Source organism: Lingula anatina, chromosome 8, assembly GCF_051362555.1.
Source record: "Lingula anatina isolate TDL-2025a chromosome 8, LinAna3.0, whole genome shotgun sequence".
Classification (NCBI taxonomy): domain Eukaryota; kingdom Metazoa; phylum Brachiopoda; class Lingulata; order Lingulida; family Lingulidae; genus Lingula; species Lingula anatina.
The window spans coordinates 12356537-12370141 of NC_141774.1; the positions used below are offsets into that span (position 1 = coordinate 12356537).

Here is a 13605-nt window from a genome sequence, read left to right on the forward strand (position 1 = left end):
GTATTGAAGTTAAACTTATCAATAAAGTTCAAAAACAAACTTTGTTTGTGTTTTGGCTGACTTTTATTGTTGATAAACGATCGTTCTCGGCCGAAAGAGGCCATGAAACGTCATGTCTTGTGAAACTTTTGCAATTTTACACCTCTAGCCACCAGCACAGCCCATGGATTCAGACCTCCAGTAGCAAAAACGAGAACCATCAGTGGCTGGTACTGTCAGTGTAAAGTAGGTTTTTAGACAGTTGGAAGTTGTGCATATATCACTTCAGTCCTGAGGTATATAGGGTTTGCCAAAAGGCAGTGAGACAATTGAAAATTAAGTTGTGGAGAAGGTTGTTTAGATGCCTCATATCTACCAACATCAAGTGTTGACAGAATTAGTGAGAACGAAAATGTTTTGGACAGCACATCCGATTGATTTTCTAATATTTCTTATACATTTTTTTATTCTCTTATTTGTGTATTTTGTATAATGTAACTATTGCAGTGTGTTCTTTACAAGGTCAATATCATATATACTCATATGAAGTACTTTTTTTTGATGAATTAATTTCAGTCATACAGATTATTAGCTATAACTGCTACGATGTATACATATACGTTTCCATTCAGTTTTTACTTTTACCTTATCATTATTTTCGGAGAACTGATACCTTATTCATTTAATGGTTATTGGAAACATTCCATATAGCTATTTAGAAAGCTTTTACAAATGATTTTTTTTTTTGTTACTGTAACATCCTTTTGCTTTCAGCATTTATTCTTCTTCTTTATAGAGCCTTTTACAAAATGTATATTGGTTATCAATACAATTATTTAGACCAACAAATGCTGGTCTAGGAGAAAAGTTACATAAAATGAATAAATATGCTAAAACAAGTTGTCTTAGTGACAAGACTTTTATTTTATTTATTCTCACCTTACAGTAATAAGTCATGTACATTTAAAATAAGTGACAATGTAGTAGGTCCCTGGGATTCCAGCAAGTGGATGATTATCATTTTTTTCATTAAATCAATACACTTTAGTAGCATGCACTAAATCAAATGTTCTAATAAAATAAATAAAATTTTTTATTTCAGTCTCAGTTTGCATCGAAAACTATTTTAAAAACTTTATCAGATTTCAGTACTATCATATAAATATATGTAAACTGCATTATGTTATGGGTTGAGAAAACTTTAAACCAGTAATACAGATGCAATTTTCAGCTAACCTTGTACAGAAATGCACATTGGGCATGTAAACTGGGTTTTACGAAGTGTTTTTTTAGAACATTTGACTTCAGCACAAATGATATGTAGCCAACTTTGGCAAGTGCTACACTGTATCCATCAATGGTATCCTTTATTTTGGCAGAATGCTATGTTGCAGGCTTCATCCTCTGACTTTCTTCCACTCTTTCTAGTTTTCTGTCTAACATATTCCCTAAACCACTCGCAGTGTGTGCTGTCGATACTGTTCAGTCCAGCTCCTTTAAGGATATCTTCTGCATTCTGTAAATAAGAGTGAAAAAAGTGTAAGACAGTTAAAAATTCCTTTACTCCTGAAAAAGCTTTTTCAAAGCTTGTAGTTTCTGTTAATTTAACCAGTTATTACGTAAATAAAGCTACTATTTCGGATACATAAAAAAAAATTATATTCTGATAACTTGGTAAATGCTACAAGACAAGCTACCAAATGTACAGACTAAATAGGTAACAGAAATATCAAACTAGTCATCTACAATAAAATGTAAAGGAAATGTTTGTTTAATTTTATCTCATATGTTATACAAGAAGAGACATTTTCAATCTTTGTTCTGTGAGGGATGCCATGTCTATACATAAGAGAAGTATATTACAAAATAAGCACCTGTACTTGTACGACTAAGGTTCAAGTACAAATGCTATTAAACCACTTTGAAACATTATGAACAGCTTCATATTTTGGAGGTATCCAGACGCAACAATTTAAAGTTTTAATGTTACCAACATTTGTGCAGATGCTCTAATGAACTTTTGACATTACATGACATACATATTGATTAATGATACATTTAATCAATTTACTCTATGTAGCACACTGGTGAAGATCAATGCATTGAATAAACACTGACTGAAAACTTGAATGATCCCTTGAAATCCCCAACCCTAATACAGTATATTCCTTTCTGAGAGAGAAAACAAATTTCTGCTAACTTCAAAGCAATAGATACTATACCTATGAGATCCATCCCAACTAATTCCAGAGGCTCACTGACTGATATGGGCTTAAGCTCTGGGCTCTGAGTCTTTATCTTACTTTGTCTTTGGTATGCATCACACGCTTCAATCTGCAGCAGAAAGATTTTTCTGACGTATATCAATTGTGATCCGTCCTATTATTTTGCAAAAATAATAAAACTACAAGTACACTGAATCTCCTAAACTACTACAAATTAGTCACTGATGCTACATGGGCACTATCTGAATAGTTTACAAACACACTGTCTCTGGAGTGAACATAATAAGAAAATGAGAGAACAGTTTCATTATCTCTGTATGTATTAATTAAAATTATTGTTATTCTTTTTATCAAGAGCTTATAAAATATGTTGGTATTACCTCCAATATTTCTGTGACTGTCAGTCACCATCATCAGGGAGTAAAAATATAAGAAAACTCTTTAAAGCAATAAGCTAATGTTTGAATTTCCATGTGTATTAAGTATAATAAGTTAATATGGCTTATTCTGATCAGAATAGTATCTGATAATACATACATATTAAGAAATGTACCTGAAGATCTTTATATAGAAGAGCTTAAAACAAAGTGTACCTGTTTTGCTCAGACATACTTACATATTCTTTTACATCCTGTGTCATCTTGTACCAGACATATCCTCTACATCCTAAATAACTCTATGTCTGATGCCTGATTTGTCACCTTTGCCAACATAATAAAGGTCTCCTGAAGAGAAAAAAGTTACTTGTATGCATTCCCGTACATCAAATACACGGAATTTAGAACGTATATTCATTGTTTACTACAAAATATAAAGAATCCTGCAAAGGGATAGAAGCCATTCAACCATCTATCTTGGATAATAATGGTTTACCAGCCAGAGTGATATCTAGATATTGTGCCACACATGATGATGCACTGTAAGGGTGAGGTAAGGAGCATATCATGAATCAGAATAGACTTAGATGGAAAATATGATTTCTTTGCCAGACATCTGGACTCATTTTAAAAACCAATCAGATATGCCAAACTACAACTACTGACCTTCATCATCTAAAACATGAGTCTGTGCACTTTCTCTTATTTTCCTTAATTCTTTAGGGTCTTCCAAAAAGTCTCTCGGTCTCCCGTACTGAATGTACCGCTTCACTTCCCTCATAAATGTAATAAAGTCGTCATTTTTTTGTAGCCATGCTGGAAAATGTATAAAGTCACAAATAAAAACATTGCTCATTATGCCTTCTGCAGAAAAAGAGGGACCATAACTTCCATCTAATTAGGTTTTAAATTTGAATGTTCACCAATAGTGTGGCTCCTAGTTTATACTCATATGATAACAAATTTACATCCAAATATTTCAATTTACAACCATAACAAAGAAGTTGCTACATAAACATGCACAGTCTGAGGAACATCAAAATAAATACTGCACCCTGAAGACATTTTCCCTCTCTGAAAGCTGCTGGGCAATATGAGGAGTTTTTTCTTCCTTTTTAAAGCCATCATGCTTAAAGTGTCAGTCATCTTGGTTAGGCTGCTTAAAAAGTAAGTGAAAGTTATCAGATAATAATGCTGCAATAAGACAGTTTAAGAACAATCAACTGTAACTGGTGATGTAATCTCCTGATAAGATATAAACTTATGCTGTACCTGAGAGTTGTCATTTCATTGTTCTCATAATGTCAGACCAAAACTGACAGGTGATTAGCTCTGAGCTAGCTTAACCAAAATGACATTTTAACTGAGTCAAAGTGACACAAACATATATACCTTTAATCAAATCCATTCTTCAAGATATTCAAACTGAAAACAGTCCACCTGTGATAAAAAAAACTCACTTGATTTCAGACAAACAGATGGTTAAGACCATATAATCAAGTTCAAAAATCTAACAGGTGACCTACTGTAATATTCTTGTTTCAGTGCTTTAGAAAAAGAATAAGATAAATAAAAATTAAATTTTTTTAACTTAATGATTATCTTGGTAAGGACCATAGATACAAGCCTGCAAGCTGAAAGGTAATTAGGAAATTACCTAATAACAAAGTTGGAGACAAACCCTTCTTCCTATTATGAGACTATTTCTGTTTGACTTTCTTTACAAGAAAACCAACAACTCTCCATACACGTACGTATATTTTGTACTTACTACATAGTTAAATTTGGAATATATCTAATTATATGATTAATTTAAAGAAGGTCTCTCTCTCTCTCTCTCTCTCTCTCTCTCTCTCTGCATAAGAACGATTTAAAAATACATAATTTTCATCAGAGATTTGCCAATTTTCAATGAAATATTAGGTACATGTATGTTTGTTCTTTATTACAAGCCCAAAAAGTGAATTTTATCTACTAAATACTATTGAAGAAATAAGCATATGTTGAATACTCCTTCCCACACAGTTAACAATGGCTATGAAAGAAACCTAGGCTGTGCACTGTAGTAAGAATCAAATTAAAACATATTAGTTAAACAATCAAATGTCTATTATAGTGTGCAACATTGTATATTCAGCAACGAAATTCCAAACATTTCAGATAGAGAGGACTTGCCTAAGTAATAATAACTTAAAATCAATAATAGACATACAGAATTGTCATTCACCAAATTTAAAGGCAATTCTCAGCATCAGTGTGCAGAAAATGTTTATTTCTACTGCAACTGTGTGTATCTTTACTGAACATCTGTCCAGGTAATTCAAGTGATTTTGTTAATACACCGAAGAGTGTAGACACATTTCGACACATTTTTGATTTTGTCATTATGAAATTGGTGGGCACTACTCTGAGTAGTACATTATACTTACTAGTAGTAGTAACTCTACCTGCTGTGTAAGGTTACAAATTGACATGAACAAGTAAAACGTACGTTAGACTTACTTGCCAACTGGTAGATGATTTTTCCCCTTTTTTCTACTTTATTCTTTTGAAGTAGACCAAAAAATCGCCGATATCAGCCTTCCTCAGACCGTCCACTTTAAGTGATTTCCTCCTACATGCTGTGTTTTCCTGAAGTAAATGGCTCTTAAAAGTAAACAAACATCGTACTCCATGTTTCTTATCATCTGTTAAATACTTCTACTTATCAAATCTTATATAAATCGAGCATAATGTTTTGATAAATCGATTGAGACGGACTGTACACGCCGAAGTCTCTCAGATTTGCCTGCGCTTTGTGCGCATGTGCAGAACGGATGGTTCACGCTCCGAGCCCTACACGCCACACCGGCTTCGAGGTATAATTGCCAGGTCCCTACAGCGACAGCGGGTTTGGAGGCGGGGAGACCATCCGGGAATCAGTCGGTGTTGATTTTAAGTAGATCACAGCTATATTTGATCTGCTAGTCCGAGGATCATCTGTTCTGAACGCGTTCTTTCATTGACAGGCCACATGGCCTCTACTGCTTTGATGTTTCAAGAAAATGGACACAATGTACCGTTTCTGAAGAGCCCCTTTATCTCCGGCTGGGGTCGAAATCACGAGGCGGACACTCTTACCCCGAGACCTCCAGGTTGGTATGATTAAATCTTGCAAATAGAGGAAGTTGGATTTAAGTTTCCCTTGACACGCCGGGTGTGTGCAGGTGGGTTGGTATATAAAAAACTCATTCCAAATGAAATTGTCGTTCTACGTATATCTATCCAACTCCGCAGGCATTCCCGTTGAGTTCAATTACCAGATTACGATTAACAGATGAACACGCGTCCTCCTGGCGTTGAGTGAATACAGTAATGCTGGCTATTAAACGAGTACGTTGGAAAAAATAGGATGTGCTCTAATCTGATTGCATTCAGCGAAAGTCCCAGCAGAGTTGAATCGATCTACGTAGAACGATAGTCTCATTGGAAATGAGTCCACCAGGATCAGTTTGCTATATATGCCAGTGACCCAGTCATTTTACAAGTTGCACCGTCGGAGAAGCAGGTAAGAAGGCGTGAGATGTTTCTGTAAAGAAAAATTTTGATAACAGCCTCAAAGCGTTTGACTCATGAATGTGCGTTTAACTATCCAAGTGACGCTTGGAGTGGAAAAGATTTACGCTTTATTCTATGGATTATGTCAGTAAGTCATATTTCTAATGACTACATACATACAGGTACATCTGTAGTTGTTACCAGAGTGAGAGGAAGAGCGGGGCAGATAATTGAAAGTTGAGTATTCTGTAATATAGTCGACAAAATTGCCTTTCGTCTGTATTTAGGTTATGTGACCATTTTGTCTGTTTGCTTACAGGCATAAACTACCTCAATGTGGTGGCGTTTTAATGTGTAATATGTCAGCATGTATCCGGCCAAAATAACCTTTAGAGTATCTCAACCTTTTTCAATGCACCATGTTCCTTTTAAAGTTCATTCGATATATTTACCCGAGAGCATGTTTTTATTCAGATCACTATGATGCAAGGGGCACTGTTTCTGTTGATAGCCTCTCTAGCGTAAGTATTTACACCTATATACAGTAAGTTGATTTTTATCATAATTATTGTGTGTCGATAAATAAAATGAAAATGATTATTTTTAACATAAATTCACCCACCTCATATTTATTTATACAATAAGTAGGAGGAAAAAAGGAATTTAGAATATATATAATTTCCTTGTAATTCTAATATTATCTCTGTTACGTGAACTTTTAATTCAGAACCTCTTGTTTATTCCCAATGAACATTAATACCATATTTACAGGTCAAATCCTAATGCCGGAATGGTTATATATTTGATACGACACTTATATTTCATACTTTTATTTAGGGGTATTCACGCCGCATCTTTGGATAATGCCAACATAACCGTAACCGTTGTAGGTAGGTTCGTACCATCCACTTTGAGTCACATTTAACCTCATATGAATTATTTCACTCACGTGACCCTAGAGGGATAACATCGGTTATTTTTGGTCAAAAGGGAATTTTTTATAGGTAAACGACTATTTTTCCATATTGAATTAATCCGTTCCGACATACAAAATTAGACATTTTTGTAGTTTATAAAAAGAGTTTTTGTACTTATCTCTTTAGAGAGGTCACGTGGCCCAATGGCAAGCACAGATTCCAGAATATTCGATTAGCGCCGTTTGGGTGGTAAAATAGAATTGATTATATTTCTATGAGTTGTTTACTATGTATTCATTCTGAGATGTGGATGTCATGCAAATATTTGTTATCCATTTAGTGTACAATGACACCGCAGACTGTTAAAATCATTTTCCCCGAGTACTGCCCGATGACGTTCATAGTTTTGATAGTGTAGCAGTAGGTGTGATCTCCCTATTATGTGTTCATTCACTTTATAATTGTTTGTACACGTTACTTAGATTTATCATAGGGCTTAGATGGACACATTCAATCTACTGGAAAAGGTGAAAATATAGAAAAAAAAAACAGAGCAAAAAACGGCAACGTTCTTGAAGAAATAACATAAGCTAATTTCTTCCTTTCAAGAGATTTGTTCTTTCGACTCGTGCCGAAAGGGAGAAGTCTGTCAGGACTTGGACCAAGGCGGGTTTGTGTGTATATGCGACCCAGCGGCAGTTGACGCGCAGTGCAGCATCCGGCTGACCTGTACCTCCACCTGGGACACCGTCTGTAAGAGCAATTTCGGAACTGAAGCTTGTAGGTAATTGTGCATGCTTGATTGCTCAAGCAAGACTACTGGCATTTTATCAAAACGAGGATTGTCAGCTTTAACATTGCTATCTTGATGTCTTGGTAGTTTTCATATACTACTGTCTTTATTTCTCCACATTTGGCATGGTTAAGAATCGCCAAGTGGTTCTCGTTCTCGTTCAGTGGTCTTATTCGCTTATCAGAAAGCCTAACCAACGGTGAACAGGGAATCAAAACACATGTTGTTGATAACGAGACTTCGCCCCCTTGTCGCAGCACATGTGTCAACTACATCACGCCGTGCCTGTATTCAGGTCAATAGATAGTTTCATCAATGGGACAGTTACAGCTGCATGGATTAATATGCTCTAGATCATATTTGTAATATAATATTATGATTTAATACAATAACCGGTTATTATTTTGATTGTAATTGTATTACATTATAATATTATTTAGAAGGCAATATATCCAATTGAGAGTATCATTTCTAATTCATTTCAAATTCATTTATATAAATATAACCCCTAATGATATTCTGACTTTTTTTCTAGATTTATAATTAAGTGTTTTGTTGCTTCTATAGGTTTTATATTCTAAAATTATTATTAGTCCTTGCACCCTTTAACACACTGAATTCCCGCCTATTCCGCTGTACGGTATTCAGTTCCAGTAAACTTCTGTGTCCGAAAGACAAAATACGCAAGGTCATGTGTTACAGTTTTAGCCAATCTCTGCAATACAATTCAATCTCGCAATAGTACATTGCAGCGGCGATTTTTAACACAGCGGTAGCCCGACTTTGACTTCTTGTGTTAAGAGAATGCCTCATTGCACATGCCACCCTAACGGTTTCACGTCTTCATTTTCTCGTGATTATTATTTCAACGCAATTATTTTCTGGTGACCCGGCTGTCATTATTTTTGTAACATTATCTGTTTGTTTAAATGTTATATTATTTTATAGAATTACTTAATTCATTAATCCTATTTTACACCTTATTCATTTATCTTTTTGGCACAATTATCAGCGTGACATTAGCGCACCTTTTTCTATTTGAATTGTCTTTTTTTTTATTTTTGATGACGTTAGATTTATTACTGGTACTTGTCAACTGCATATATAACTTTAATTTTCCAGTGTGTGGTGTCCACCAGACTGCCTGGCTGCCGACGGTGTCGACATCTGGGGGACAGGCATTTATACAGGGGTACGGTAATTATTTGGGATTTCTGCTCGGTTCACTTTTTATGCTTTCTAATTTTTCCATGCTTTATCATTTTTGGACACTCGCATCAATCTACAATGTACTACTTGATACGGGACCATCTTACTTTTCCGTTGGTGTTAAGTGTCTCTCTAAGTAAAGTCCTTGTCCGATATATAATAAATCCGTAAACCAAACCTTTATTTTTCATGTACCAAATAGATCACGAATCCCCATTATGAGTAAATATGCAATTTGCCAATAGATTACATATGTACAACTCAATACAGAATGTTATTATAACATTACCATAGCGTTAATTAACTAAAAACGTTATGGTAATGTTAAAATAACGTTTGATGTTTGCTGGGGTTTATGTAATCACATGTTATATGTAATTGTTATTGACTGCAATAGGATTCCTCTATATGCCGAGCAGCTATTCACGACGGGAAAATGAAGGGCGCCAATGGCGGCGCCTTCGTTTTGGGATACTTGCCAGGACAGGACTCTTATGAATCCTCTCTCCAGAACGGCATTCCGAGCACTGGGTTTGTATGAACTGTTGTGTTCATAGGCATTAGTGGATCATGTCTTGGTAGTGGGGTCAAGAAAACGTAAAGCGACATAAAGGTGAAAGAAATGAGAAAGGAAGAAAAAGTTGCTGGTTAAACGTGGTTTTGGAGGCAAAAACAAACTATAGACAAGAGAAAGAAGACAATTAAGAAAGACTACCATTGCTATAAATTGTCATAAATGTGCTTGATAAATAGCATATCATTAATTTCAGTTTAGGTGATGTCTCGATTGGGTCTGTAATTTTGTGTTTATGTGTTGCTATAACACTTGTTGATAACCATCAGCACATGTTGTCACAGACACATTAGCGCAGGGCATACATATACACAGTTGAAAAAATAACCAGAGAGAGAGAGAGAAAAGAGAAACCTTCTGAACGGATGTATTTTTGCAATGATGCTTTCTGTCTTTTAAGTTACGGCGCATGGGATGAATCATTCCATTTCGTTGAGCCTGGCTGCTCTGATGACACCTGTCCTTTCGGGGAACGCTGTAAACCTTTGTCACAAGAAAACACTGTGTGTCTCTGCAACTCCACCCACGCCCACGACGCGTGTTACGTTCCCTTGGATTGTACATCGGACTGGGAGACTGCCTGCAGCCCATTGGTTGGAAAAGGACCTTGTAGGCACGTGTTTGGATATTCTTGTAGACACATTGATCGATTTCTGAAAGTTTGCTCCAAGATATTTATAATTAACTCAGGGAGACAATTTTATTCAGTATAGGGAAAGTTAGAGTGATAAACAGCATTTAGTGTCAATATACTGGTGTAAAATTAAGAAATCAGTAGACAGATTGGTATATACGAGAAATGTAATGACTTAAAAAAGGGGATTTTTTAAAAAATGAAAAAAAAAGCGAAATGCGCAATAGATAGTTTTTGTTTAAATTACTTTTACATTTGATCATTTAGTTTGTTTTATAGTCAGTTACTTCATTACTCGATTGGATAGTACATTTAGAATTCCGAAACCAGTAGATAAATGTGTATATACGAGAAATTCAATTACCTTAAAAGAAAAAAAAATTGTAACATTGAAATGAATTTGAAAAAAGGAAGTAAACAAAGTACATCTATGAAGCTGGTATTTTAATATTATCGTATTGTAAATGTAGGGTATGGTGCCCCTCCGGGTGTCTGAGCATATCTGCTGCTGTGTGGGGATCAGGCGTATACACAGGGGTGAGTGTTTATTATTCTCTTTTAATTTATTATTAATAATGAGAAGAATTGGGTCGATTAATTGGGTTATTAGTAAATCGATGAATAACAATCAAAATTAAGTTGATAAATAAGTTAATCAGTTACTTTGGCTAATTAATAGATAATTTAGTTCTATGATAATATATACGATAACGGGAATCAAGCTACCTTGGCGGAGGTCTGCCTTCTCTGAGTGCTTTTCCAGATTTATATATTTTTTATTCTATCTTATTTCATTTTAAATGCATACATATGAGAGTTGTCATCTTTTGCTTGATTCCTGAATAAATATGTTATAGTGACAACAACGACGATCTGGAGCTTCAGATATTTATTCCCCACACACACAATTTTTCACAGAATCTACAAGTATTTATATTCTATTTTCCATTCTCATATTTCCCATTCTCATATTACAAAATTATATTCAATATTTCCTAATTTAGTAATTTAAATGAGACTTGTTTATGATTAAAAAATATTTAAAATATTTCCCGAAATACTCATCTTGGATCTTGTCCAACCCGAGTATGCATGAGATCTACACGTGTTAAACACGCGCAAATCAGATGAGAAAAATTAACCAATCTGATCCAACTATATCGGACTCTGAAACGTTCCACCCTTTCCTTCTTCGAGAACAGTCTCTACACTCGTTGACACTTTAAGACATTTACTTTGCACTCGATAACTTCCTACACGTCTAATTCTGTTTTAATTGTTTTGTAATTGCCGAAAGTGTATGTCATTTGCTTTACAACAAATAGCAAGTTATACTCTTCCCCGAATTAGTTTCTCTTGATTCCGTTTGTTTGTCTATTCAATCAATTATTCATCAATTTATTTGAACAAGGATTCCAGCATTTGCCGTGCGGGTCTTCATGACGGTCGTCTCGCGCCATCTGGCGGCGTTTTAACCGTTGGGTACGTTCCTGGGAAAGAGGCCTTCATCAGTGTGGCTCAGAACGGGGTCAACAGTATCTCGTGAGTATCACGAACTCATCACGTCCAGTTCACATGTGAAATGAATGACGGGTTCATAGATGCCCTTCAACCTGTGATAATTTTGTCATATTTAATATTTGGATAATGAACATGATGTAAGGACTTAAGCACAGGATGAAAAAGCCTGCGCTATGCTACATAACCAGGTTACGTACTCGACTTTGTAGACTTTAAATTCCTCCAAATATAATTCTAAAGTAATTTGGTTTTATACTAGTGTGTTAAATATTCATTGTCGTTGAAACAAAATGAAGAAAAATAGTAGATCATTGCTGCATCACAAAATTAATAATTAATTAATGGTAAACATGTCCATACATACTCTCATTTTTGACACAGAATGCTCTTTCAGACAGCTTCGAAACAGTCTATTCAAGTATCTTGCTGAAGCCATTTTGGAAGCTGTCAGTCTATTTATTTATTTGTTTATTTATTTATTTTTAGCAGTTGTTTAATTATTTGTTTATTTATAAACATATTTTCTTTCTTTTTTTCTTTTTCTTTTGTTTCTGCATGTAGATATTTTGACATTCGTATACGATATTTCTCATTTCCCATTAGGTATGGTAGCTACGACACCGCCTTCAACTTCCTGAAGGAAGTCAAACCCACGGAGGGCACCCTCATAGGCTGAATATATGTTCGGTAGCAATGTCTTGTCTTTTAAAGCATATATATATATATATATATATATATATATATATATATATATCAAAGTCTATCAAAAGCATCATGTTTGATATTGATAAGTGACAGTTGTAAGGACAGAAAAGAAGTGTGGGTTGATATTTCCATGGGAAACTTTTGAACTTAGGAATAAAGCGGATGTATTATTATGCACATTTGTTAAACATTCCTTTTTTTTTGTTGTTGTCGGGTAACCATTTGAAGAGCATTCTAGGTATTCAATATTGTAAAAGAAATATTCGCGCTGAATTTAATTTTCCTCAGATATTTCTTCTTACTCAAGAACCGTTGCTCACACGGCATTGCACTTGGTACATGTTGTATTTATGTTTTGTACTATTCACCAGTCACATAACCTTCTTCTTATCCAATTATAATTCATTTAATACGCCTTGTCTTGCATAGACTTCAGGCACTTATACTGTATTTAAAATGTTTTATCATTTTAGATCTGACTTTGGGAAGATAAGCTAAGAGAGATTTAATTTTGACAGAAAATATAGCTTTAGGACGTCTTAACACATTCATGTTATATTGACGCGTACGTGTATATTGCCGGCGACTTTTTCCTTTTTTATTTTTCAAGTTCATTCTATTTTATTTTTTATTTTATTTTATTTATTTTTTGTTATTAGACAGCCTTCTTTATGTTTGCGATAACATGCAGTGAACTTTGCTGTATTTTGTCTGACCGTTTCATTTTGACATTTAACCTCAATCAGCTTACTGTTACTCATAAAAATCAAAGTTTTCTCAAAACAGGCACAATTCGGAATTATTTAAGAGACTGAAAACGCGTTATACACGTTTTTTAAAAGATTTTACATGAAACGCAACTTGCGGTTAGCCGGCTAAGTCTCTGAGTAGTTTTTTGCTAGGACCTATAACCATTGTCGGCCTTGTTGTGTTGCGAAACTGGCCTTAGGTGGTTTATTTAGGAGGGGTTAAAAGTTGGGTTCATAAATGGGGGTAAGTAACAGCCAACAGTTGGAACTGTTTGTCTTCATATAAAATCCATGGCTGTGAGGCAAATTTCAGCGAGAAAAGGGAGGGGACGCATTATCTTAGGATACGGTGAACTGAAGTGAAAACGAGGTCATGCTCGTGAAA

At 34.8% G+C, this 13605-nt stretch overlaps 1 protein-coding gene and 1 long non-coding RNA gene across 8 annotated transcripts; one reads left to right on the forward strand and one right to left on the reverse strand.

The window, feature by feature from the left end:
* Window positions 1–879: 879 nt before the first annotated feature.
* On the reverse strand, window positions 880–5431 carry LOC106174115 (uncharacterized). 6 transcript variants are annotated; one of them, XR_015335732.1, is made up of 7 exons: window positions 5084–5429; window positions 3636–3737; window positions 3248–3397; window positions 2821–2929; window positions 2585–2601; window positions 2202–2313; window positions 880–1495 (listed from the first exon to the last, which is right to left on the reverse strand). It is a non-coding gene; the product is annotated as an uncharacterized LOC106174115 (long non-coding RNA). The 6 variants fall into 6 exon arrangements; XR_015335731.1 differs by having other exon boundaries at window positions 2202–2601; window positions 5084–5431; XR_015335730.1 differs by having other exon boundaries at window positions 2585–2929; window positions 5084–5431.
* A 571-nt stretch (window positions 5432–6002) lies between these two features.
* On the forward strand, window positions 6003–12504 carry LOC106157081 (cysteine-rich secretory protein LCCL domain-containing 2-like). Of its 2 annotated transcripts, none has more exons than XM_013532578.2 (10): window positions 6003–6128; window positions 6593–6639; window positions 6956–7008; window positions 7645–7819; window positions 8951–9020; window positions 9435–9568; window positions 10012–10224; window positions 10716–10782; window positions 11657–11787; window positions 12370–12504. In XM_013532578.2, the coding sequence occupies exons 2-10, from the start codon at window positions 6599–6601 to the stop codon at window positions 12440–12442; spliced, it is 957 nt and encodes a 318-aa protein (XP_013388032.1). In that variant the 5' UTR covers window positions 6003–6128; window positions 6593–6598; the 3' UTR covers window positions 12443–12504. The 2 variants fall into 2 exon arrangements, with proteins under 2 accessions (XP_013388032.1, XP_086875564.1); XM_087019438.1 differs by lacking the exon at window positions 6003–6128 and adding an exon at window positions 6297–6353 and having other exon boundaries at window positions 6591–6639.
* Window positions 12505–13605: the final 1101 nt, after the last annotated feature.